At 48.3% G+C, this 25948-nt stretch overlaps 1 protein-coding gene across 1 annotated transcript in view; it reads right to left on the minus strand.

Annotated features, from left to right (window-relative positions):
- Window positions 1-422: 422 nt before the first annotated feature.
- The window catches only part of RASGEF1C (RasGEF domain family member 1C), a 32740-nt gene continuing 7214 nt past the window's right edge, over window positions 423-25948 (minus strand). The window contains 10 exon segments of the mRNA XM_090289057.1: window positions 423-456; window positions 458-497; window positions 10196-10319; window positions 11940-12035; window positions 15639-15734; window positions 15814-15893; window positions 16322-16424; window positions 17612-17701; window positions 23674-23748; window positions 24760-24960. Coding sequence (XP_090145183.1) covers window positions 423-456; window positions 458-497; window positions 10196-10319; window positions 11940-12035; window positions 15639-15734; window positions 15814-15893; window positions 16322-16424; window positions 17612-17701; window positions 23674-23748; window positions 24760-24960 — 939 coding nt within the window.

The raw sequence follows: 25948 nt of genomic DNA on the forward strand, positions 1-25948 counted from the left end.
TTGTGTTACCTCCTTAGCAGGTGGCCTCCCACCCCAGGGGGCATTGGCAGTGTTCTTAGCTCAGGCCCACAGGTGTGGGTCACTTCCGCCCTCCTCTCAGCTGTGCCAACAGGCTGAACAAGTGGGAGGTGGTGCGTGTCTCATTTTCTGGCACAAGAATGGGGACTAGGGGTTCCAAGCCTGGGGGCGTACATATTGATCACCCTCACAGGCAGCCACCAGCTGAGGGGGGTCATGGTTCCAGCCTCCTCTTCTATCCAGCCTTTGAGTTCTGCTCCCACCCCAAGATCAGGGCCTGACCTGTGCTCTCCTCATGGGCTGGGGGCTTCCAGGAGGCTGATGAGCTGGGTACCAATGAAACCCCTCAGTCCTGTCCAGACCCCAAGCACCCTTTCACACCCCCACTCCCCAGGCACACAGACTCACCTGAGAGATTTCCATCTCTCTTTTTCTGTGATTCTCTGGGCTCTCACTTTCATAAGAAGCCAAATAAAGACCTAGTCAGAAAATGAAGTGAAATCACACTATTATAGTTGATGATAATAACCTGTTCTACTCAGAGAGTTTAAAAATGAAACTTGCAGTTGAAAGATAATTGTAGATTCACACTCAGCTGTAAGAAATAATACAGAGAGATCTGTGTACCCTTTATCAATTTTCTCTGAATGGCGATCACTTGCAAAATGGCAGGAGAGGATGGCCCCTGGGGTGCTGACGCTGACACAGTCCGGCTGCTGACGGGCGTCCCGCGAGGACCTCTCCTGTTGCCCTCTATAGCCGCACCTGCTGTCCCATTTTCACCCTTTTCCTCAGCCCTGGCGACCACTCATCTGTTCTAAATCTTGTCATTTCAAGAATGTGATATAAATGGAATCGGACAGTGTGTAACCTTTTGGGACTGGCTCTTTTCACTCAGCAGAATTCTCTGGAGCTTTGTCTGTGGTGCAATGAATCTGCACTTCACTTCCCGGAGCTGAACATCGTTCTGCTGTCTAACCATTGACCCCCTGGGGTGCCTGCGTTGTCTCCGGGGCTCTGCTATAACATGTTATGCTGCTATAAACATTGGTGTGCGGGTTTCTGTGTGAACATGAGTATTTATTTTTCTGGAATAAATGTCCAAGAGTGCCACTGCTGAGTCATGTTTAGTTGTGTATTTAGTTTTATAAGAAACCCTTTGTTTAGTTCTACATCCTAAAGATTTTCTCTGCTTTTCTCATAGTCTTACATTTGTGACTCTTTTTTGTATGAAGTGTAACACTTACGCCAAGGTCCATTTGTGGGCCAATGGATGTCCAAATGCCCCAGCACCATTTGTTGAAAAGGCTGTCTTTCCTGCACTAAACTGTCTTGCACCTTTGTCAAAACTCACTGGGCATATTTGTGTGGGTCTACTTCTGAGTTCCCTCTTCTGTCCCATTTTCTATGTCCTGCCAACACAACATTGTCTCTATTACTGTGACCATGTAATATTGGCCTTAATATTGGGTAGAGTGTTTCCTTCCATTTTATTCTTTTTTCTCTATTTTCAACTATTCTAGTTCCTTTGTTGTTTAATATAAATTTTAGAATAAACTTGTCTATATCTACAAAAAAGTCTTGCTGAGATTTTGGTAGGAATTACATTAAACCTGTACTTAAATTTAAGAAAGAGAATTCATATCTTTGCTATGTTGCGTCTTTCAATTCATGAACATCATGTCTCTCCATTTATTTAGATCTCTGATTTCTCTCATCAGGATTACGTAGTTTTTAGCATTCAAGTCTTGTACATACTTAGTTAGAGTCACTCCTATTTCATTTATTTGGAGCAATGATAAATGGTATTGTATTTTTAATTTTGGTGTCTTCATATTCATTGTCAGCACATAGAAATAGAGTAGATATTTTATTTTTATCTTGTATTCTACAACTTTTGCTGAACTCACTTAGCTCTAGGAGTTTTTGTAGATTCCTTGGGGTATTTTTATATCTGCAAATAGAGAACAGTGTTAATTCTTCCTTTCTGAGCTGTATGTCTTTTAAAATCATTTTTATTGAACTTATTGGGGTGACATTGGCTAATAAAATTGTATAGGTTTCAGGTGTACAATTCTATAATACTTCACCTGTATATTGTATTGTGCATTCAACACCCCAAGTCAAGTCTCCTCCCATCACCATTTATCCCCTCTTTACCCTCTTCTACCTTCCCTGACGCGCCTTTTCCTCTGGTAATTACCATATTGTCTAAATTTCCTTTTCTTGCCTTATTTATTTCCTTTTCTTGCCTTATTGCACAGACTAGGTCTTCCATTACTATTTTGAATAATAGTGGTAAGAGTAGATATCCTTGCCTGTTCCTGATCCTAGTGAGAAGCATTCACTCCTTCCCAATCAAATATAATGTTAGCTGAAAAGATTTTGTAGATGCAGTTTATCAAGTTGATCAATTCCCTTCTATTCTTATTTTTCTGAGAGTTTTGTTTAGGCATGGGTATTGAAATCTGTGAAATGCACCTGGACTGGTGTGGCTCACTTATTGGAACATCATCCTGCAGATCTAAAGGTTGTGGTTCGATTCCAAGGTCAGGGCACATGTCTGGGTTGCGGGTTCGGTCCGTATTGGGTGTGTGCAAGAGACAACTGATGGCTGCTTCTCTTGCACACCGATGTCTCTCTCCCTTTCCTTCTTCCTCCCTTCCCCTCTCTCTAAAAAATAAATAAATAAAATCTTTAAAAAATATGTGAAATGCTTTTTCTATGATTAATATCATCAAGTTATTGTTCTCAGTTAGCCTATTAATATGGTAGATAACACTGATTGATTTTCAAATATTAAACAGCTTTGTATCTCTGGAGAAAACCCACTTGGTCATGATATAATTATTTTTATACATTGCCAAATTCTATTTGCTAACATTTAGTTAAGAAATTTTCCACCCGCATTCATGAGGGATATTGGGTTTTATTTATATTTTTATACTGTCTTTATCTGGTTTAGTATCAGGGTAATACTGGCTTCATAAAATGAATTGGGAAGTTCTCTCTTCTAGTTTTTAAAAAGAGATTGTGCAGAATTGGTATTAATTCTTCTTTAAGTGTTTAATAGAACTCTCTAGTGATTTCATTTTTGGGTGTTTTGAAATTACAAATTCAATTTCCTCAATGGTTATATGGCTATTCAAATGATGTATTTTATGTTGAGTTGTGGTAGTTCGTATTTTTCAAGGAATTTATCCATTTCATCTAACCAGTCAAATTTATGTGCATAGTGTTGTTCATAGTATTTCCTTATTAGTCTTTTGATGCTGGCAGGGTCTATAGTGGTATCCTGATTCATTCCTGATGTTAGTAACTTCTATCTTCACTTTTTATTCGTCAAGAGGTTCTTTGCCAGAGGATGGCAATTTTACTGTCCTTTTCAAAGAATCAGCTTTTTGTTTAATTGACTTTCTTTATTGCTGTTGGTCTCTGATTCACTGACTTCTGCTCTCCTGTGCTCTCATTTCCTTCCTTCTGCTGACTCTCGGTTTATTTGGCTTCTCTTTTTCTAGGTGCTGGAGATGGGAACTTGGATGACTGATTTGAGACTTTCCCCCCTTTTCCTAATATACTCATTCAGTGCTGTAGAATTCCCGCTCAACCATGCTTTAGCTGTGTCCACAATTTTTTTTTTTTTAGGGCTAAACACCAGGTTTATTGAAGGAAGAGGCAGGAAGGGGTTGGAGGGGAGAGGAAACTGCCAGACCAACTCAAGGGCCCTTAGGAGCAAGGGAAGTGGGGGAAAAGTGGCTCCTAGTTCACCTTCCGGGGCTGTGGGAGCAAGTGAAAGGGGGAAGAGGAAAGTGGGGAAGGAAAGAGGAGTGGAGACTCCCAGTCATCCACAGGGGCCCATAGGAATTGCCTGCCTGAACATTTTCAGGTGCTGTCTTCACACTTTGCCAAACACACATTTTGGTTAGAGTGAGTTTACCCATCAACATATTCAGCAGGTTATTTACATCTTCCTACTTTTCCCCTACCAAGTCTGTCAATATATTGTGCTCGGTCCATCAACATTTCTTCTGGGAACAAGCAAAGTCCATTTTTATTTCCTATGGCAGGGGCTAGGTCCAGGTTAATTTGTATACAGTTCATTTGCATACATCAAAAGTCTGGATGGGCAGTCCAGCTGCCGCTATGTTCTGACAGCTATCACTTGAGTTTATTTATTTATTTTTTAAAATGTTTTATTGATTATACTGTTACAGTTGTCCCAATTTCTTTTCCCTCTGCTCCCATCCACCCAGTGACCCCCTTCCCTCCAGTCGTCCCCCCACTTTTAGTCCATGTCCATTGGTTGTGCATATAGTTCTTCTCGACCTCTTCCTGTCTGCTCCATTCCCTCCTACTATGCTTCTTAATTCCTATACCATCTCCCTCCCTTTCCCCCTCCCCCCTCCCTGCTGACCTCCCCCCAATATGTTCCCCATACCTATAATTCTTTTCCCCCTCTTGTTGCCTACTTAGTTTGCCTTTGTTTCGATTCCCTAGCTTCTGTTGTTGGTTGTTGTGGTGCAGTTTTCATATTAATGTTCATAGTTTTGATCCTCTTCCTCCTAAACAAGTCCCTTCAACATTTCATATAACAGTGGTTTGGATCTGATGAACTCCTTCAGTTTTACTTTGTCCTGGAAGCACTTTCTCTGCCCTTCTATTCTGAATGACAGTTTCATTGGATAGAGTATTTGTAGCTGTAGGTTTTTGATTTTCATTAATTTGAATATTTCTTGCCAGTCCCTTCTTGCCTGCAGGGTCTCCTTTGAGAAATAAGCTGATAGTCTAATTGGAACCCCTTTGTACACAATTCTTTTCTTCTCTCTTGCTGATTTTAAGATTCTCTCCTTATCTTTAATTTTTGACAATTTGATTATAATGTGTCTTGGAGTGGTTCTCCCTGGGTCCAGTTTTTCTGGAACTCTCTGTGTTTCCTGGACCTATAAGTCTACTTCCTTCCCCAAGTTCGGGAAGTTCTGCTTCATTATTTTTTCACCTAATTTTTCAATTTCTAGTTCTTCTTCTTCACCCTCTGGCAATCCTTTAACTCAAACGTTCATTCGCTTATAGCTGTCCCATAGGTTTCTGAACCTCTCCTCATTTTCCTTACTTCTTGTTGCCTCTTTCTGCACTGGTTGACTGTTTGTTCCTTCCCTATGTTCTGATTTGTTAATTTGATCTCTGGTTTTCATTTCCTCACCACTTGTCTCGTTTGTGTTTTCGTTCGTTTCAGTATGACTAGCTTTCATTCCTTCCCTGTCTTGTTCCAAATCTTTTGTTAATTCTGTAAGCCACCTTATGACTATAGCTCTGAACTGAGCCTCAGAAAGATTTCTTATTTGCTCATTGGTCGGGTCCCTCATTTGCTGCCTGGTGAGCTGCATCACCGGGATTTCAATCATCATGGTTTGTTTCATCCTGTCAGTTTTCTGTTTACCTTTGTTTCCTGGGCAGGCTGTAGGGGGCAGCGCCCCATGCACTTGTCACTACCCTGCCACTGGTGACCTTTTTCACCGCTCTGTGGCACTTTGTGTAGGGGCGGGGGTCCAAGATGGATTCCTGCCCTTACTCTCCTCTGAGAAACTGGGAGGTTCCTTCCCCACGGCCTCACTGTCCAAGGAAATGGGGGGTCTGCCTTCCCCAGAGTTGGAATCACGAGCTGCCAGGTTTCGACTGCAATCGGGATTGCTCCCCTGGCGTTTCTCGCAGTCCCGCCGCTATCCCCGCTGTTACTGTGGACAGCACAGCCCGTCCTTTCCATCCCGATTCCGATTTCACTCCTCCTACCCGTCCAGGAGAGCACCACTGGTTTATAACTTCATACGTTGGGCTTCCATGTAGTTTTATTTTCTAGAATTTCTAGTTATCTTTTGTTTTGAGGTAGTTGTATTCCTTCTTAGTTGTGAAGGGAGACAGAGCGTGTCAGTCTAAGCCTCCATCTTGGCCGGAAGTCCGTCCACAAATTTTGATTGCATTTTCACTTAGTTTAATTATTTTTTATTTCCCTGGGAACTTCTTTGATGCATGGATTATTTAGAAGTGTTCTATTTAGATTCTGTTTGGGGATTTCCCTGTTATATTATTTGTTTCTAGTTTGATTCCATTGTGATCTGAGACCCAACTTTGTATGATTTCAATTATCTTAATTTGTTGCAGTTTGTTTTAGGTATTCAGGATGGTCTAGCTTAGTATATGTCCTGTGAGCAATTGAAAAAAATGTGTCTTGTGTAAATGTGTAGTTGTGTGGAGTATTCTATAAATGTCAATTATATTATTTGATGGCATTGGTGAGTTCTTTGCTGATTTTCTGTCTAGTTGTCTCCTTGATTGTTGAGAGGGGCATTGAAGTCTCCAACTATAACTGTGGATCTGTTTATATCTCCTTTAGTTCTATCAGTTTTTGCTTTATAAATTTTGCAACTCTGTTATTCAGTAGATACACATTTAGAATTTCTATGTCTTCTTGGGAGATTGACCCTCTTTATTATATAATGTCCCTCTTTGTCTCTGGAAATTTTCTTTCCTCTGAAGAATACTTTATCTGATATTAATATTGCTATTCCTGCTTTCCTTTAGTTAATGTCTCCTCATTTTAAGCTTTTTAACTTGTGTATACAATTATATTTGAAATGAGCTTCTTGTAGGTAGCAGAGTTGGGTTATGCTTTTTAATTTACTCTGCTGATCTCTGTCTTTTACTTGGTATATTTAGACGTTCACATTTAGTATAATTGTTGATATGTTGGAGCTTGAGTCTGCTATTTTATTTATTATTTTATTTTCTGTTTGTTCTCTATGTGTTTTTTTCCTGTTTTATTTTTTGTCTTCCTGTGGGTTACCTGAACAGTCTTTTAAAATTACATTTTGCTTTATCTATAGTAAATTCCTGAATATTATTTTCACTGGCACCCTGGCTGGTTTGGCTCAGTGGATTGAGCGTCGGCCTGCGAGCTAAGTGTCGCTGGTTCGATCTTCCAGTCAGGGCACATCAGAGAAGGAAAACTCTGACTCCAAAAAACCTCCGCTGCCTTGCGGCATACCTCTTCAGGGGAAAGGCTAAGGGAGTAAACCCCGACAGAAAATCTGGAGCCGGAGTCCCTAAGGCGGTTTGACGTTGTAGTCAACACCGGCAACTCCTGCGGCGCACCTGAAGCCAAGCTGTATTGACTCCGTCTTTCCCTTGGATCCTTCAGCTGCGAAGAGAGGGGGGGTCTGCTGCATGGGCAACAGCAGACCCTCCATATCACCCTGCCCAGGCTCTGTAGCTTCAGCTTCACTGGAGAGGACACTCCAGCGTCATCGCAAGATGTCGATTCAACACAGGAGGAGACAGATACCGTGTCACTCCCGAGTCGGACTGCACAGCCATTCTTGGCGGTGCAGATAGACTCTTAAGAAGCTACACCATCGTCTCTCGAGACGGACGGCTGCCAACGACGGATTTTCACTGGATATAGAATTCTGGCTTGATAGTTTTCTTTCAGCTCTTGAAAAATGTGCCATTGCCTCTGGCTACCATGGTTTCTGATGAGGAATCTGATGCCATATGGATTGTTTTCCCCTTATGGGTAAAATGTCACGTCTCTTGCAGTGCTTTTAAAATTTTTTCCTTTTTCTTAAGTTTCCAGAAGTTTGACTACAACGTGTCTTAGTATGGGTTTCTTTGGGTTTATCCTCTTCAGAATTCACTTGGCTTCTTGAATCTGTAGGTTTATAACTTTTCCAAATCTGGGAAATTTCCAGCCATCATTTCTTCAAGTACTTTTCAATCCTGTCCTCTTGTCCCCTCATTCCCAGACTCTGATGAATGAGTGTTAGATATTTTGTTGTAGTCCCACTGCCTGAGGCTCTGTTGTTCAGAGTTTATAATTTCCAGTGTTTTATCTTCTAGCTCACTGATTCTTTCCTCATTCTACTGTTGAGCCCATCCATCCAGTTTTTTAATTTCAGTTACTACATTTTTCAGTTCTAAAATTTCCATCTGGCTCTTATATTTTCTGTTTATTTGCTGAGATTTTCTATATTTCCATTTGTGTCAGGGAAACTCAGGGTTAACAGGATTGCTATGCAAGCCCTGCCAGGGGAGGCTAGGAGTTGAAGGCAGGCAGAACTTTCCTCAGAGACTTTGACTGACCTAGCTGGGCTCAGTCCAATTTAGGTCACTTCTCTTACTTTTCTTCACTTTTGGGGTATGGAAGGGACAGAAGGAAGAGAGGGTCAAATGGAAGGTGTTCCTCTAAAAGGGCACTTTAGAAGGACCAGGCTTTTATCTGTATGTTCACAGCTGAATCACTCTTGGCACATAGCCAGCTCTCTAGAAATACTGTTGTCCGAAGGGGTGAATGAAATGTTCCTGCCTCACTCTCCTCCTGTCCCTAGACTCTTCTGCCCCTCTCCTAATGTGCCTTTGTTACATTTTATTGCCTAATGTCTATTGGCTAATGACAACAATCACCATAATAACTACTGTTGTAGATTGAATAATGGCTCCCAGAGATACCTAGACCCTAATCCCGAGAACCTGTGAATGTGTAACCTTCTATAGCAAAAAGGGACTTTGCAGATATGAGTAAATTAAGAATCTCACCATGGCCATGTGGTTCAGTTGGTTAGAGTGTTGTCCCAACATGCTAAAGCTGTGGGTTCAATCCATGGTCAGGTCACATACAAAAATCAACCAATGAATGCATATATAAGTGGAACAAAAAATCTTTCTCTCTCTCTAAAAAAAAAAAAAAAAAAAAAAAGCAATCAATAAAAGAATATGGAGATGAAAAGATAATCCTGGATTATCCAGATGGGCCCTAACTGCCATTACAAATGTCCTTCTAAGAGAGAGAAAGAGGGAGACTTGACACAGGAGAGAGAACATGTTGTGCTTTGAAGGTGGAGGAAAAGTGTCACTAGAGGTTGTAGAAGGCCATGAAATGATTCTCCACTCACAAGCTCTAGAAATAACCAGCTCTGTGGGCACCCTGATTTTAGCCCAGTGGAACTGATTTTGAACTTCGGACCTCCATAACTGTAAGATGACTAATTCGTATTGTTTTGAGTTGCAAGTTGGTGGTAATTTGTTTCTGCACTAATAGGAAACTAATACAATTAGTGTCAATGGATTATATTCCTGTGGGCTTTGCTGTGCCAATTCAAGTAAATCTCACAGTGGCCCTGAGTACATTCTCTCATTACCCCACTTAATAGATGCAGCAGAGGAAGCTCAGAGAAGGTGAGGAATCTGCCCAGCCTCACACAACTTGCTGGGGTGGGAGCAGCCCAGTCTGGTTTACCCACCAGGCTATTGAGCTTTTTATTGTGTGAAGGGACTCCAAAAAGTTACTGGCTCCAATTTTTTTTTTTTTTAAACCAGCAAAGTTGAGAATATTGACAATTAAAAAGCAAAGTCATTAAAAATTCCTTTCCTCTGATTTTTTGTTTATGGCAGAACACTTTCTCTTGTGCATAAGTGTGGTCCCTTTGTGAACTCTTTGCTGTGACAAGAAGCTAGGCCTCTTTTGCGCCAAGCAGGAAGCTCCCAGGGTGGTTCAAGGTCTTGGATCCAGGGAGCATCTAACCGTGAGGCTGCACTGCCCCACAGGGAGGATCAGCTGAGGCCCTATGACCACTTGCTTCCTCAGCAATTTCTCTTCCTAGAGCAGTGGCTCCTGAAGTTCCCTCACTTAGTAAATTCATGGGCAAATCTGTTGAGTCTGACAAATGACCAGGGAGGAATACTGACTTCCTAGAGGGCACAGATATTTAAGGCACTCTGGAGAAAAGATGTCTCATCTGGTGCTGGTGTGTGTTACACACATACGCACACTCACACTCACACAGCACATGGGCCTGGGAGGGCAGTTCTTATTGTTACCCCTACTTTTCTAAAGAGTAAGTGGGGTCAGACCTCAGGTGCTCCAGATTTATGGTGCCCAACAGATTCCAAACTGTCTCTAGGGTAAAGCCTGGGCCCGGGAGTCCAACCTGTAGCTCCTCAGGCCCTGGCCAGTGCTCAGGAGTGGCAACCAGCCAGCCAGGGGCGGCAGCCTTCTCTGCTGCCTCCAGAGCCAGCAAATGTGGGCATGGTCTGTTGTGCTCAGAGCAGGGGCCCTGTATGGCAATGTGACTAAGAGGCCACACAAGAGTCCCATAGCTCAGGAGCAGTGAAGTGGGGGCCAACTTACCATCCTCGCTGAAGACTGGGGCAGTGTACAGGTAGTGGGTGATGCTGGGGTCTTGCTTGAAGGGACACTCCACTTGCTTCCATGTGATGAACTCTCCAACCTGCTTGGCCAGCTCCAGAAATTTCTGCCAAGGTCACAGAGACAAGATGGTTGTGCTCCACTCCCAGGGTCTCGATGTCACCTGGGAGAGCAGGGCCGGCCCTGGCAGTTTTCTCTCATCACCTCTGGGAGAGCAGGTTGGAACATAGGGCAAGAAATGACAGCATCGCCCCTCAGTAACCAGGGTGTTCGTCACCTCTCCTCATCCCCTCTGAGGAATCAGCAGTACTTGACACCTGGGACTCACCCTGTGTCACGGAGTCCAGGTGGCTTAGGCTGCAGCCCTCAGCAGGCAGTGCCTCTAACTAGAGGTGGACGTTAGGTTCATTCTATTTATTTATGTGATTGTCCCTACTTATGGCAAGCTTGTTTATTTAAAGAATATAATACATTTAAGTAAATGTATTTATGTAAAATTAAGTAAATGCATTGAAGTAGAATTTTTAAGAAAAATTTAAATACATTTATTTAAGTTGAAAAACATGTTCTAACTTAAAGAAGGATTTTAAGTAAATAGCAACACTAAGTCATGACTGGGTGGGAGACCCATTTCTGGCCTCCCCCAATTAGCCCTAGGCTGGCTCTGCCCCCACTGTCTGCACCCTGAATCTGAGGCCCTGTGAGCACCTTGCTGTCTTGCCTCTTGCCCCCCAGCCTCCAGAAGGCGAAAAAGAAAACTTTCCCACATCTGGTGTGTGTCAGGGTAGCCTGGAGCTCCCAGGCCCTGGGGCCCCTGTAGCCTCTCCCAAGCCCCCCCTCTTCCATGACACCTCAAGCCTGAAGCTTGCTGCTGAATCTGTCTTCGTGGCTGGTCCTCTGGGAAACCAGGCCTGCAGGGAGTACTGTGTGAGGCGGAAGGGCCCAGGTGCCTGCTGCTTGCCTGTCATCAGAGGACACCTGCAGAGGCCTTCCTGGGCCTTGCAGCATGTCCCCCTACCCCCCTTGGGCTACCCGGTCCAAGTCTGCACTCACAGGGCCATCTTGGGACTGTTGGCCCAGGGAACTGGAGGCTGAGTGGGGCCTGCGATGGTGCACCCCTGCTGCAGGGTCAGTACCTTTGAGAGACTTCCCGATGTTGCCTCACAGCCCCACACCCACCGCTACTTAGAGCCCAGGTGCTGGGTGGGTCCCTGCAAGGGCTCGAGAGACAGAGTGAAGCAGCCTTGCCTGGCTTCTGAGGAGCCTGGGGACTGGAGTCCTGGAACCAAGGGATGCCTAGCCTATTTTGCATGGGCCTCCCTCTACCTGGGAGATGGGGGGGGGGGGGCTTCCTGGAGGAGAGGACCCTTGAGCTGACAGAGGTGAATGTTGGCTCAGGGAGCTATTTTCCCATGTTCCCACCCCACCCTTCATCTGACTGCTTCCTCCTGCTGCTGGGACCCCTCCTTGGGGAGGCTGCCCCAGCCCTGTGCATGGCATCCCTGGGCAGCCTGTCCCAGTACCTGCCAGCTGTCAGCCCAGTGTTCCTCTGGGATAAAAACATTCTGCTTCACCTGTGCCAGTGCAGGGACCCCGAGGAACACCCCCCACCTCGGGCGCCAGTGGGGAGCTGCCCACCATCTCGAGTCCCTACCCGCCGAGTGGTCAGCCAGTGCTCCTGCTCTGGGAGCTGTGTGGCCAGTCTGACCTGGGGCCTGGCCCCTACCTCGAAGTTGATGTGCCCATTGGGGAGGCGGTTGGCACAGCCCTCATTCAGGAAGTAGATGTCTTTGATGAGTAGGCTGAAGAAGGGAATGACGATCTGAAAGGGACAAGGTGGAGGTCAGTCCTGGCCAGCAGCCACCAGCCCAGGGATCTCAGATGCATCCTGAGGATACAGAGGTGGGAGAGGCTGGGCACGGCTGGCCAGCCTGGCCTGGCCTGGGGGCTGCATGGGGTTCAGGCTACTCAGTGTGTACGAGGAGGGCAATGCAGAAGCCGCAAGAAAGGAGGCCCATGTCCCTTTTCCCTGGGCCCAGATTGTTTCCTCCCAGGCCCCAGAAGCCCCCCACGCTGACTGAGCCCCTACTATATACGGGGCCACTCTGCCTGTGCTTGACAGGGTGGAAGACCCACAGTCCCAGTGCTCCCTGAATATTTCTTCCAGCTTCTGTTGGGAGGGACAGCGCACATATTAAATCCGTATGCAATGGGAGTCACCTGCTGTGAAATTCTGTGGCCTCCTTTTTAATATATATTTAACAAATTGTCATTTTATGTCTTTCTTAATGCTGAATATCTGAACCTGCTGTACTAGGATGGGGCCAAGTGCATGCCATGCTGGCTCCTGAAGGCCAGGCTGACAGGCCCACAGTCCCTGGCCGGGGTCCTGCCTCTGCCTCTGCCTCCGCCTCTGCCTCCCTGCTCTGCCGGGTCCTCAAGAACTGAGACTATCACTCAGAGTTCAGACCACCCAGGGGAGTCAGCTGGCTGTTTTCTTCTGTGGGTTAAACTGTTTCCCCCTGAGAGGGTATATTGGCATCCTAAATCCTGGTGCCTGTCAGCGGGACTTATTTGGAGATCATTCAGATGAGGTCATACTGGCTAAGCTGGTCCAGTCCAGTGACTGATGTCCTTGTAGAGAGGGGAATTTGGATACACACAGGAAAGGTGGCCATGTGAAGACGGAGGCAGAGATGGGAGCAATGTGGCCACTGGCTAAGGAACTCCTGAGCCACCAGAAACTGGAAGAAGCATGGAAAGACCTGCCCCCAGAACCTCTGGGGGGAGTGTGGCCCTGCCCACCTTGACGATGACCTCAAGCACTGAGAGGGGACACACTTCTGAGCCACCCAGCTGTGTGCCGGGCCCCAGGATGCTAGCACATTGGCCCTGCCCTTGGGCTCAGAGTCGCGCCTCACATGCTGCCGGTCCAGCCTGACCCCTTGGGACCAGGCCCCAGGCACCAGGCAGACACTCTGGTTCAGGCAGTGCTGAGCCTACCCCCTCCCCCACCCTGGTGCTGAGGCTCAGGCCCATGTTGGTGCATGATGGCTGACTTGGGCTTGGATTGGGACAAGTGCTGGTACAGGGAGGGATTAAGGGCAGTGGAACTCTGAGGACAGAGGGGGCTTGTGCAGGCTTCCTGGAGGGAGAGCATTGGAGCTGGTCCTCAGCGCAGTGGCATTTTCCATTTACGAGCACTTCTAACCACTTCTGCCTGTCCATGTGGGCCAGGTCCACCCTGTCAGGCTCTAATATCCCAGCATTTCTCCCTGCCTTGTGGCATCACTATAAACCCATGGCCCTGGCTTTCTGCAGCTGAGCAGTTACATCAGAACCCAGCTCAGCCTGGAGCAGAGGGTGGGGTGGGGAGAATGCAGAGCAGACAGGAGCTGGCCACAAGTAGGAAGAAAACATAAAGGGACTACTGAGGCCTCCTGGCCCTAAGTTTCAGCTGCAGAGGCATTAGGGGTGGGGGCTGTGAGAGCAACTTACAACCTTTCTTCCTTCCCCTTTCCTTCCTTGCATCATTTCTCCTAGCTATCCATCCATCCTCCGTCTACCATTATCCAATCAACCATCCATCCATCCTCCAGCCTTCTGTCCATCCCTCCATCCAAGCAACCTTTCATCCCTCCATTCATCCATCCATCCATCCATCCATCCACTCATCCACCCCTCCACCCATCCATCCATTCATCCATCCATCCATCTATCCATCCATCCTCCAGCTTCCCATACATCTGTGAAGCACCATCTGTGGGCCTAGACCATGGTCCATTTCTCTCCAGAAGTTAGAGGAGAATGCAGTGAAAGTAAGCACACAGCTCTATAAGTCAGCCAGCTCTAACACCAGACATAAACGCACAGAGTCCCAGCACCCCAGAGCTGGAACGGAAGACCCAGTGAGTTCACTCTGCCCCTGCTACCTGCCTCGGCACAGATGGAAGAGAAACAGTGCAGAGCGCAGTGTCACGACTGATACTGCAGACCCAAGGCTGCAGCCAACTCCTGGGCCATCAGCCAGTGCTTCTGTGATTGCCACGTGGCACTTGTGCCCTGGGAACAGGAGGCACCTGGCGTTATGCAAAAATCACATGATTTGGAGCCAGACAGGTTAAAGTCTGATTCCTGCCACCGCCACCTACTCGCCATGTGACTGGACTCAGTGCTGGGAAATGGTGCTGCTGAAATCCACCCACAGAGCAGTCATCAGAATTAAATGGCAGATGGAGATGAAATGGCTCTCATGGGGTAGGTGCTCAGTGAAGTGAGGTCCTTCTTCCTGCTGCCTGGTTTTCCAGCTTCCTGGCCCATAGGGGACAGGCTCACCTGTCTTGGAGTTTGAGGCCACCCCTCACTGGACGCTGCCCCCACCTCTTCAGCTCCCCAGGGCCTAGAGATGAGGGGGTGCTTGTAGCTTGAACAGGAAGGGTCAGCTGGTGGGTAATGTGCACATCCCAGTCTGTCCCTAGCCTGGCCACCAGTATCCATACAGTATAATTCCAGAGTGGCTGTGAATTCCAAGAGCAGCAACTTGTGCTGTTCTCCCTCAGGCTGGAAACAGACCTCTACAAACTGTGCAGGGACCTGGTGCCACCAAAGTCCTACAAATGACCAGACTGAAGGCCCAGCCAGTGTTGCTGTTTGCTGTGCTCAGAGGGGAACAGGCTGGTCACTGGCTTGGTGACAGGCTTTAACCAGAGGGTCACTGCAACCCCAAGGCCTGTGTGTGGCCTTGTATTGGAGGCTCTAGGGGGATTTGGAGAAAGAGAATCAATCAGGGTCAGTGAAGACCCTGTGAAAAGGCCACTCTAGTGAGTGGGGCACTCAGGCTAGCTGTCACCAGAAACAACAGTGTGGTCTGAGGCCACTCTACGAAAGTATTGAGTTCAGAACAAGGAGGTGTAAGACCCTATGTACTTGGCACCACATATTGATCTGAAATAGAAGGGACTCCAAAAAAATGGAGCTGTTTAGGGATCAAGGGGACCCAGGTGGGGAGTGGACTGGAGACCATGTATGGCAAGGCAGGACTGGGGCTGTTGACTCAGGAGAGAGGGAGGGAGGCCTGAGGGCTCTGAAGGACTAGTGGGTAGAAGAGGGAGCAGTCTCACTCTGTGTGGCTCGCTAGAGAGGACGACCCTGGGGGGCAACTGCAGCCCCCTAAGGAAGGACTTCCAACTAGTTAGAGCTGCTTGGGAGGGGAGGCTAATCTGTCTGGGAAGGTGGACATGGTGAGTTCCCCATACTGGAAGCATGCAGGCTGGGAGACATGCTTGTCTATTACAGATGCTGTAGAAGTACAGGAGGTTGGACCGGGTGACCTTGGTCAGTGTTCAGGTTCTCTGATCCAGCCCACCTGGGCCGAGGTAGTCTGGAGCAAGGAGGAGCCTGAAGACCAGGCAAGCCTCTGACCCACCTTCTCCTGGCTGCTGTGGGCGGTCAGAGAACGGTGGGTGGCCCCACGCAGGGCTGTCCTGTAGTTGCAGAAGTTCCCTGTTGGATCCATCTGGTGCTGGAAGGAGACAGGGACACAGCTGGACGTATCTGGGGATGGTCAGCGTCACTTGGCTGCCTCAAATGGCCTTGCTTGCCTCCAGGATGAAAAACTTGGCTGTCTTCACTTTGGCCCAGGTCTTCTTCAGCCTGGAGACAGGGCTCGTGTTCATGCCAGCTGGGGAGGGAGGGCCACACTGTGGGGGGCTGTACAGCCCCGTGCCTGCCCTGGGCCAGGGGTCTCTGTGTGGCCCAAGCTGGCCCAGCCCCTGAGGCTGCACCCTGACCATGGCTGAGGTCTGCAGTGGCTTCAGTGGTCAGACAGCAGGGAGACATTGCACTGAGGTGGGCTTGGCTCTGTACGTGTCCTGTCCCAGGCCTCTGTACGTGTCCTGTCCCTCTTGGTGGCCAGGCCCTGCTTTGGGCCTCTGCTCTCCCTGGACCTGGGGACATACTGCTACACCCTCACCAAGCAAACTGAGGGGCTGAGCTTGCCTCAAAATTGGCACCTTTCTGGACCTCTGGGGTGGGGGATGTGGCTGAGTGGGCATGTACCCTCTGCGCAGCTTGGGTGCCCAGCCCGCCTACCGGGCGTTGGCTACTCACAGACGATGGCCATGAAGGAGTTGAAGCTGCCAATGCTGAAGCACTCATGGGCCACATTGATAAGGAACTCGATCACCTGGGCTCTCTGCTTCTTCTTGAATGGCTGGGGACAGGACACCTGAACGTCAGCAATGACGGGTCTCCTTCCGACCTTGACCACACACCCTGCTCGCCCAGCCACTCCCTCCTAATGGCTGAGATGCGTGATCTGGGCAACCTGCAGCCTGAGGGTGTGAGGTCTTGAGCATATCCCAGGCACAGCCAGTGCACAGCCCACTGCCAGGGAGGGTTTGGGGTAGGGGGAACAGGAGCCATCTCTGGCAGGTGAGGTCCCTTTCTCCCCCAGGCTCAGCTCCAGTACCCCCTTCAGAAGCAGAAAGCTCTCCCTTGCCTTTCCTCTCTGCAGGAAGCTGGCTGTCTTCCAGCAGGGCCACAGGCTGATCTTGACTGGGATCTTCCTAGACAGAAGTGCCCTGCCTCCTCCACGTGCCCAAATCCCGCCCTGTCCTTCACAGTGCAGCACATTGACAGTGACGGTGGCCTGGGAACAGGAAACCTCCACAGGCAGAGGCATCTCAGCGTAGCTTCTCTGCTTACCAGTCCTGCCCCATTTTCTGTCACAAGTGTTCACCCCATAAATACCTTGCACCCCAAGCTGTTACAGCACCTGATTCTGAGAGCCCAGCCTGGCACATGTGCTGCCTCCAGTCTTTTCCTGTGACAAGAGGCCCTGGGCTTCATCTGATGGTGGAGACTGGGTTCAGAAGAGGGTCCCTTCACTATATGGGAGAGAAGAGGGTGCACAGATCTGGCCGGAAGGACAGTCTTGGTGACAGACATGACTGGTTCAAACTGGTCGGGTCTTCCTACTTCCCAGGAGAAGCCAGAGACCTGGGCTTTGAATGTGCAATCTCCCAGTTCTTATAGTCAGGTTGTTTCTACCTCTGAATCCTGAATGAGCCATGCAGAGCAGGCTGCAGGCCAGGCAGCCAGTCAGCCCAGGCTGACAGGCACAGATGGGGGAGCAGAGAGAGGCCCCCTAGCTCTTTCAGCAAGCGGTCCCTGACATCCTCTGCCAGAGGCTGGTGGATCTGTGCTGGGTTCTACCCAGAGGGGAAATATCGCTGCAGGCAAGCTGGGTGACACCTGGTGCCCCAGAAGGATGCCCAGCCTGGCACTGGGCTTGGGGATGGATGGGCTCCAGAAGCCCTTCTGTTTCCCTCTCAGGTAGGCACCTCCCAGCCCTGGCCCCTTGGGCCATGCCAGATCATGCCCCAGGTGTCTACGCACCATGCAGATCTTAGTCACCACGAGGTAGCACAGTCTGTTGAACCACTTCACATACGCTTCCAGGTTCTTGGTCTTGTCACCGAAACAGGCCTGGGGAAGATGGAAGGGCTAGACTCAGCCTCTTCGTTGAGGATTTTTGGAACATGAAGTCAGCTCATGATCATCACAGGCAATTTGGAAAATGTCAAAATCTAAAATCATCCACAAATACCAATGATTTGATGTATATCTTCTGGTCTTTTTTCTATACACTGAGAGATGTAATTTAATATGATATATATTAATATGATGTGTAACTGTTCACCCTCATTATCCACAGATTCTGTATTTATCAATCCATCTGTTCCTTAAAAATTTATTTGAAACCCTGAAATGACACTGGTGTCACTTTTGCTGTCGCTCATGGACGTGTGCAGAGCAGCATAAAATTTGAGTCACCTGTGTGTGCTGAAGTTAAGCTAAAGGACACCCTGCCTTCTGGTTTCAGCTCCCACACTGAAAAGAGTGTCCTTTCTGCCGTCCGCATGGTGCTGTGGTGTCCCTGGTTCACGGGGCCCCACGCACAGTGCCACCGGGATGCCTCTGTCCCAAGCACAGGAAGGTGGCAGTGTGCCTTAAGGAAGCCCACATAGGAGCTGGGCATTGTTCAGACTGAGTCACAGTGCTGTTGGCAATGAATTCGATGTTACTGAATAAGCAATATTTATTAAATAAGGTGTCTTTAAACAGAGACATGAGAAAGCAAGGTTGTATTTTTTAAAAAAAATTTAAAGTATATTTTATTGATTATGTTGTTACAGTAGTTCCACTTTTTCCCCCTTTGCTCCCCTCTGCCCAGTACCCCCCTTTCCTCCAGCAATCCCACCCCCCCTTAGTTTATGTCCATGGCTTGTGCATATAAGTTCTTTGGCTTCACCCTTTCCTATATTATTCTTAAGTTCCCCTGTCTATTTTGTACCAACTGATTATGCTTCTTAATCCCTGCACCATTTCCCCATTTCCCCCCCTCTCCCCTCCCAGCTGATAACCCTCCAAATGATCCCCATACCTATGATTCTGTCTCTATTCTGGTTCATTTAGTTGGATTTTGTTTTTATTTTTTAGATTCACTTGTTGATACTTGTGAGGTTGTTGTCATTTTAGTGTTCATAGTTTTGATCTTTTTCTTAAGTAAGTCTCTTTGACACTTTATATAATAATGGCTTGGTGGCGATGAACTCCTTTAGCTTTACCTTGTGTGGGAAGCACTTCATCTGCCCTTCCATTCCAAATGATAGCTTTGCTGGATACAGTAGTCCTGGTTGCAGGTTGCCTTTCATCACATTGAATAGTGCTTGCCAGTCCCTTCCTGCTGCAAAACGTCCTCTGAGAAATCAGCTGATAGTCCTATAGGCACCCCCCTGTAGGCAACTCTCTGCCTCTCTCTTGCTGCCCCTAGAACTCTGTCTTTATCTTTCACCTTTGGCATCTCAATCATGATGCATCCTGGTGTGGTCCCCTCTGCGTCCAGCTCTCCTGGGACCCTCTCTGCTTCCCATACCTGTATGTCCATCTCCTTCGCAAAATTTGGGAAGTTTTCCTCATTTTTTTTTCAATTCTTGCTTCCTCATTCTGCACTGCTTGAATGTTTTTTTCTTATGTTCCAAATGATTGATATGAACCCCGGTTTCCTTCCCTTCACCATTGATTCTGTGCAGATTTTCCTTCATTTCATTTAGCATAGGCCTTCACTTCTTCTCTTATGCGTTTGCTGTACTCAAGCATATCTGTCAAGACTGTGAACATCTTTATTACCAGTGTTTTGAATTCTGCATCTGTTAGGTTGTCTATCTCCTCATCTGTGAGGTTGCCTATCTCCTCGTCGCTTAGTTCTCCCGCTGGAACCTTGATCCGTTCCCCTTTTTGGGCCATACTTCTCTGTCTCCTAATTCTGACGGGCTCCTGTGTTTGTTTGCCTCCATGTCCCAGGTAGAGCTGTCACTTCTGTTATGTTGTAAGGGGCGGAGCCTTAGAGATTTCTCAGTACAGGGCGACCTGTTTCACCATGTTGTGGCGCTGTATGCGGGGGAGGGGTCCGAGAGGGAACAATGTCGCCTGCCTAGCACTCGCCCCTTTTCCAGGCACCTCTCCCACTTCTGCACCAGACTGGCGCCTCTCTCGCTGCTGCCCTGACCATTGTTCCCAGAGTGGGTAGGTCTGCGGATGTTCTAGAACTGTGGGGGCCCTTTAAACAAGTGGACTCTGCTGAAAGACCCACAGCTTCTGCCTCCGCTCCAACACCCACTGGTCTGCACAGTCAGAAGCAATGAGGCTTTATTTTTCCCAGTGCTGGGACCGTGATCTACTAGGTCCAGTGAGTAGCTGGGAACGCTCCCCAAGTGTGTCTCCCAACTTTTTAAAATGTGTGACTGCGCTTTCTGACTGCCTGCCACTATTGCCACTGCTGCCGCCACCACACCGTGTCCTCTCTGCTCCAGCTCCGCCCCTCCTACCTGTCTGGATGAGTATTTCTTCTTTATATCTTTGTTTGCTGGACTTCCATGCAGTTTGCTTTTCTGGAACTTCTGGTTGTTTCCAGTTGTGGAGGGAGATGCAGCGTGTCTGTCTACACCTCCATATTGGCTGGAAGTCGCAAGGTTGTATTTTGGCTGGTTGATGCCAATGTTGTGATGAGAGGCTTGTAAGACACCTAACTCTGGATTTTCCTTTGGAGCACTGACATTTCTAATTCAGCACTCATGGAGGAGTTCTAGGGCACAATCACTATGAGCCATGAGAATCAGCTGTGTCTTTGTGTTGCTCTATAAGTGCATACACACACACACACACACACACACAGCTATTCAGCGTATCCTAGAGCAACAGTTCTCAAGTGTTGTGCCTCCGCAGGGCAAAACTCTCTCCCTGTGTGTGCTGTGCCATTGCCTTTTCCGGCAGACACTGCAGCGATGCCTTAGAGAACATGGGGCGGGGTGGTGGTGGGGAGAGGCTCCAGCCAAGCAAGTGGCTGCTGTGTTTCCTACCACACACAATAAGAGAAAAAATGCGAGTGTGACTTAAGAATGTCCTCAAGGAAGCATAACTTTTCCAAATTTTTATACACTGTTGACCCTGAGTATATGTCTTTTTCAAGGTCCCAGACGGAACTGGAGTACGCGTGCCCTCTGTTGCATGCAGAGGTCCGATGGTGTCTCGAGAAGCGCTGTGGGCGGAGGGGCCCGGGAGCGCCGCTCTTCCCAGGGACACCATTTCCACTTGAAAGACAGACTGACCCAATAGGCTTATTCACATTTTAGCCGTTGGCTGAGATGGTCTTGAAAATGAACAAAATGAGCCTGTACCTTCAGAGAACATTGATAGTATTCGTTGCCAGTGATAAGATTCAAGTTTTCAAGAGAAAAATCTGGAACTTATAAAACATGTGTCCACCTTTGGGAACTTGACGGCTTCCCAATATGTAAGAACTTTTTAAATTTTTTATTATTTAGTTACTTATTTAATCCTCACCAGAAGATAGTTTTGTTGATTTTAGAGAGAGAGGAAAGGGGAGAGAGAAACAGCGATCCATTGTCTCCTGCACGGCCATGACGGGGGGAATGAACTGCAGCCCCTGGCCAGGGAAGACTTTTTTAGTTTTTAATGAGACCAGTAAATGTTATTAATGAATATGACTTTTAAAATATTATATAATAAAATGTGCCAACATTTGGAAGATCTGTTTGATTCAGGGAAGCCATATTTTCCAAATGACCAATGTATAATAATATTACAAATCCTGCATGGGCAAAAAAGAGGCATTTTCCAAATGATCAATGTATAATATCACAAAATCCTGCACGGACAAAAACAAAAACAAAAAATAAAAATACCTAATGGATTTGCCTTCACAGGTGTGGCTCAGTTGGTTGAGCATTATCTTGCAAAGTAAAAGGTCTTGAGATTGGTTCTGGTCAGGGCACATGTCTGGGTTGCAGGTTTGGTTCTGGCTGGGGTGTATATGAGAGGCAACTGATCAATTTTCCTCTCTCACATCGATGTTTCTCTCCTTCTCTTTCTCCCTCCCTTCTCCTCTCTCTAAAAATAAATAAATAAATAATTTTAAAAAGACCAATGGATTTTAATGTAATAGAGTTCAGAAAGTCCACCAATATATTTTCATATTGCATATTGCAATTAATCTTTAAAAACTACCACTCACCCAGTTGCACTGTAGCATTAAAGAAGAACATTCTGAATTATTTGAAATGGCTGTAAAATACTCCTTCACTTTCCAACTACATATTTTTCAGAGGTTGGATTTTCTACCAATAATGTATGTCAAGAGATTGAATGCAGAATCAAATAAGAGAATGCAGTTGTCTTCTAAGTCAGTCATTAAAGAGATTTATAAAAATACTTTAAGATAATGTCACTCATTTTTTATTTTGGAAAAGTTATTTTTCATAAAATATGTTATTATATTAACATATAATGGGCTAATACTGTTATTTTTGAGTAAATAAATATGTTAAAAAGTTATCGGTTTTAATGGCTAGTATGATAGTCATTTTAATGATAAATATTGGCAGATAAAATTAACATAAGAAAAAGTTATTTGGTGTCCTCCATAATTTTTAAAAGTGGAAAGGTGTCCTGAGACCAAAACATTTGAGAACTGATGCCCAAGAAAAATTTACACCCATGTACACCAGGAATATGGAAGAATGTTCATAGCAGCAACATCTATAATGGCAAGAGGCTGGAAATGATACAAATGTTCTACAGCAGAGTGGGTAAATAAATGTCATGTGCAATCTTGATGTACTTGACAAGAAAAAAGTAATGCTTGGAAGTGGCAAAACCTCAAGACGAAACAGAAGAACAACCAACCAGCTAAGAGTGGCAGAGTCCCCTTCCCACGCCTGCCCTAGCCAGGTGCAGGGCTCCCGGCGGTAACAGTACTCCTCGCGGCTGTCTGTGCAACCTGGCCCTGCAAGCAGCTGCATATCACGCACCTTCCCTTTTGTCATTGCTACAGATGTCCCATATTCTTTGTCGCTGATCTTCATTCTTACATTTTTCTCTCGACAATGCATATTGGTGATTATTCCATGTTCATAGTCACTTATATTCTTTTTTAATAGTTGCATAACATATTATGTATGGCTGTATTAACATTTTTAATCCAGTCCTTATGGATGATATGGTAGTTTGTTTCCAGCCTTTGGACACAATAACCATTGTTTATTCCAAATCTTTGTGCGTATATCTCTGTGTACACGGGTGTGTATACCTGTAGAATAAAATATTAGGTGTGGAAAGCTGGAGTCCAGGGTGTTGGCGTTATTGACTCGCCACCCTCCAAAGTGGCTGGGCCAGTCCCCCTACGAGCCATGTGGGAGTGCCCCTTCCCTACACAGATACAGTGCTTATTTAATGCTCATCGGAGAGGGGAGAATGCAATCGCATACTTAGTCTCCACTTCTTTTATTAGATGCAGGGCAGAAGACACCATGTTTCCAGTTGTGATTCGCATTTGACGCCATTGATAAGCCCCAGGCACCCCGCTGGGTGGGCTCTGGAAGGGAAGGGGCGGGCTCTGAAATCAGTGTGTGGACCAAGTCGTGGGCGCTTGGCCCAGGGGCCACTCCACCTACCTCAAAGGGAAGAGAGTGCCTTGAACTTCTTGAGCTTCTCTCACCAGCCCGCGCTTCCCCGAGTGACCGCTGGAGGGCACCCGCGTCTACTGCAACGCGCCCGGAGGGCAAGTGGGGTCCTTGAGAGGCAGGGGTGGGTGGGTGGGTGGGGGTAGTGGGTGGTGGGTGTCCTCCCCACCCAGGACCTCGGCTAACCGCTCCTCCCCCCACTCGCTGGGTGGGTAACCCAGCCAGGCACACCCCACCCTCTAAGGCTTCTGGGGGACTTGGCCTGCTGTCTGAGGCTTTCTGGCTGGAGCATGGATGGAGTGGGCATGCCCCTCCAAGCCCATAGCCTGCCCTGGGTCCCTAGAAAGCTGGCTTAGCTGATGCCCGGGGATCCCCCAGAGGGGCTGGAGGGTCACAGCCCATCCAAGGGCCTTCTACCTTTGTGCTGGCCAGAGGGTCCTTGTTCACAAAAGCCTAGACAAACTCCTCAGGCCCGATGAGTCGCAGCCATGCCTGCACCGGGAGGGAGAAGAGCAGTTGGTAAAAGTTATGGAGAGTGGTGTGTCTGTTGGGAGGCCTGCTGTGGTGTCCCTTTGGGCTCCCTGCCTCCCAGCCCACCCCAGGAGGGGCTTGGGCACCGGTGCTTCTCACTGAAGCTCTACAACCCTACTCTGGTTGTCACAGAGCTAACCACAATGTCTGAGCGAGGCAGACCTCCTGCCCCTGCGCAGGGGCTGCCTCTGCTCCCAGGGGCTGGGGGCTGCCAAAGGGAGTGCTTGTGGGATGTGACACCCTGGAAAACCAGGCTCAAAGTGAGCTGGCTAATGACCTGATCCTTCCAGGGTGGCCTGGTGGTTAAGAGTTTGGGTCAGAATTGAATCCTGGCTCTGTCCTTCTTTCTGTGTGACTTTTGGCATGTCACTTAACCAATCTGGGCCTCAGTCTCCTCATTTGTGAAAAGAGAAGAATATAACACCTGCCTGGCAGGTGATGGGAGATGAAATGAGATAGTGCATATAAGCATTGAGTATAGTACACAGGAAACAGCAAGGAGGTACTGTGGAGGTTTGACAGGAGAGAGATCCACCATGGCCTCCCCTCTCTGGGGAGGCCCCTGGCCTCAGCATCTACCAGGAACCAGCATGCTGGAGGGTGGACCAAGGCATCCCCTTTACAAGCAGAGTGGACTGTTGGGCTTCCCCGGAAAGCTGGGGTGGCAGAGTGAGTCCTGGATGGGGAGCTGAGGCCAGGTGGGCAAGGCACTGGTTGTGGGACGATCACACCGCAGGTGGTGTCAGAGCCAGGATCTGAGCCCAGTACTTCTGTTCCCTGCCAGCCAGTGGTCCAAGTTGGGCAGGGCTGGCCAGCCCTCCAGTCCTCGCCCCAGGGTTGGTGAGAGACTGCTCCAGAGCTGGGACCTCTGGAGATGCCTGGCTTATGCTGAGACAAGGCCAGGGGCCAGATGGGGGTTCTCAGCTGACCCCAGCTCTGGGTCTGGGCTGAGGGTAGCGTGGGCCTGCTCACCAGCTCCATGTGGGTCAGTTGCTGGGCCAGCACATAGGGGTCACTGCAGATGCTGAGGAGCTCCCTGTGGATGGAGGCTGGTGGCTTGGTCCTGTGGGAGATGGGCTTGTCGGTGCCCAGAAGGCTCTCCAGCCCCTGGCCTAGGGCTGCCAGCCTCTGGTGCAGAGCCTGCTGCAGCTGGTGCAGCCTCTTCCTGTAGGCCTGCATGGTGGGGAGGGGGGCACACAGTCTGAACACTCATCTCAGCCTCTTAACGGCTCAGGTTGGCAGGCCCTGGGCTGGCAGGGATGTGCCTGCCCCTGCTCTATTCCCCCCGTCCCCCAAGCAGGACCCAATCCAGGGCAGGCTGGGCTTGGGGCCACAGTCACGGCCAATGGGAGAGAAAGCTGCAGGGCTACTGGTGGGAGCTGACAAGGACAGACATGAGGGAGGGTGACAAGGATCCAAAGCTGCCCCAACTATCTGGGCAGTGGCGCATGTGTGCTGGGCAGTGCCAGGGAGCAGAGGGAGAGAGGGACAAGGAGGCATGGAATGGGCCCTGCCCTGGGCAGCTGGCTTTCTGCTTAGTTCAGTCTCAAGCCAGGCTGGCTCTGGGCACACAATGGACATTTGACACCTTGTTACTGAACCCATGGAGACTCTTGCCATGCAGCTCAGCAGATGGGTTCTTCTTTGGGCCACTCTGGCCTAGGTGCAGGGACAAAAGGCCAGGGCCCCACCCTCAAGGGGCACCCACCCTCCCTCCTAAAGGGAAAGTGATCATTTTCCCCTCAGAGACCCATATGTCCAGGGACGGCACCATCCAACTGGCTAGGTTTACTGAGTGAGATGCTCACACATTCCCAAGGGTGTGGTCAGTAACCCACAAAAAGAACCCCCAAGATAGTCAACAAAAAGCACCCACAGAGCTGGAGTCAGCTGTCCATGAGCCAAGGGGCTAACAGGACCTGGCCACTGAGTAGTGCCAAGGTGGCAGGCAGATTGGCATACGCATGGGTGGGCCCAGCCCTGAGGCCTGGGAGGAGAGTAGCGGCACTTTGCAGGGGGCATCGGGCTGGTGGGGCCTAGACAGCTCCTCGTTTCCAATGGGCTCAGAGGGCTGCTGAAGTCCAGCATCATTGGTGCCCAGAGCTCTGGTGATGGAGACGGCACCTGCCGGCCTCTGATGGAAGTGCCTCTATGTGAAGTG

This window comes from Furipterus horrens, unplaced genomic scaffold, assembly GCF_987537825.1.
Source record: "Furipterus horrens unplaced genomic scaffold, mFurHor1.1.pri manual_scaffold_10, whole genome shotgun sequence".
NCBI lineage: Eukaryota > Metazoa > Chordata > Mammalia > Chiroptera > Furipteridae > Furipterus > Furipterus horrens.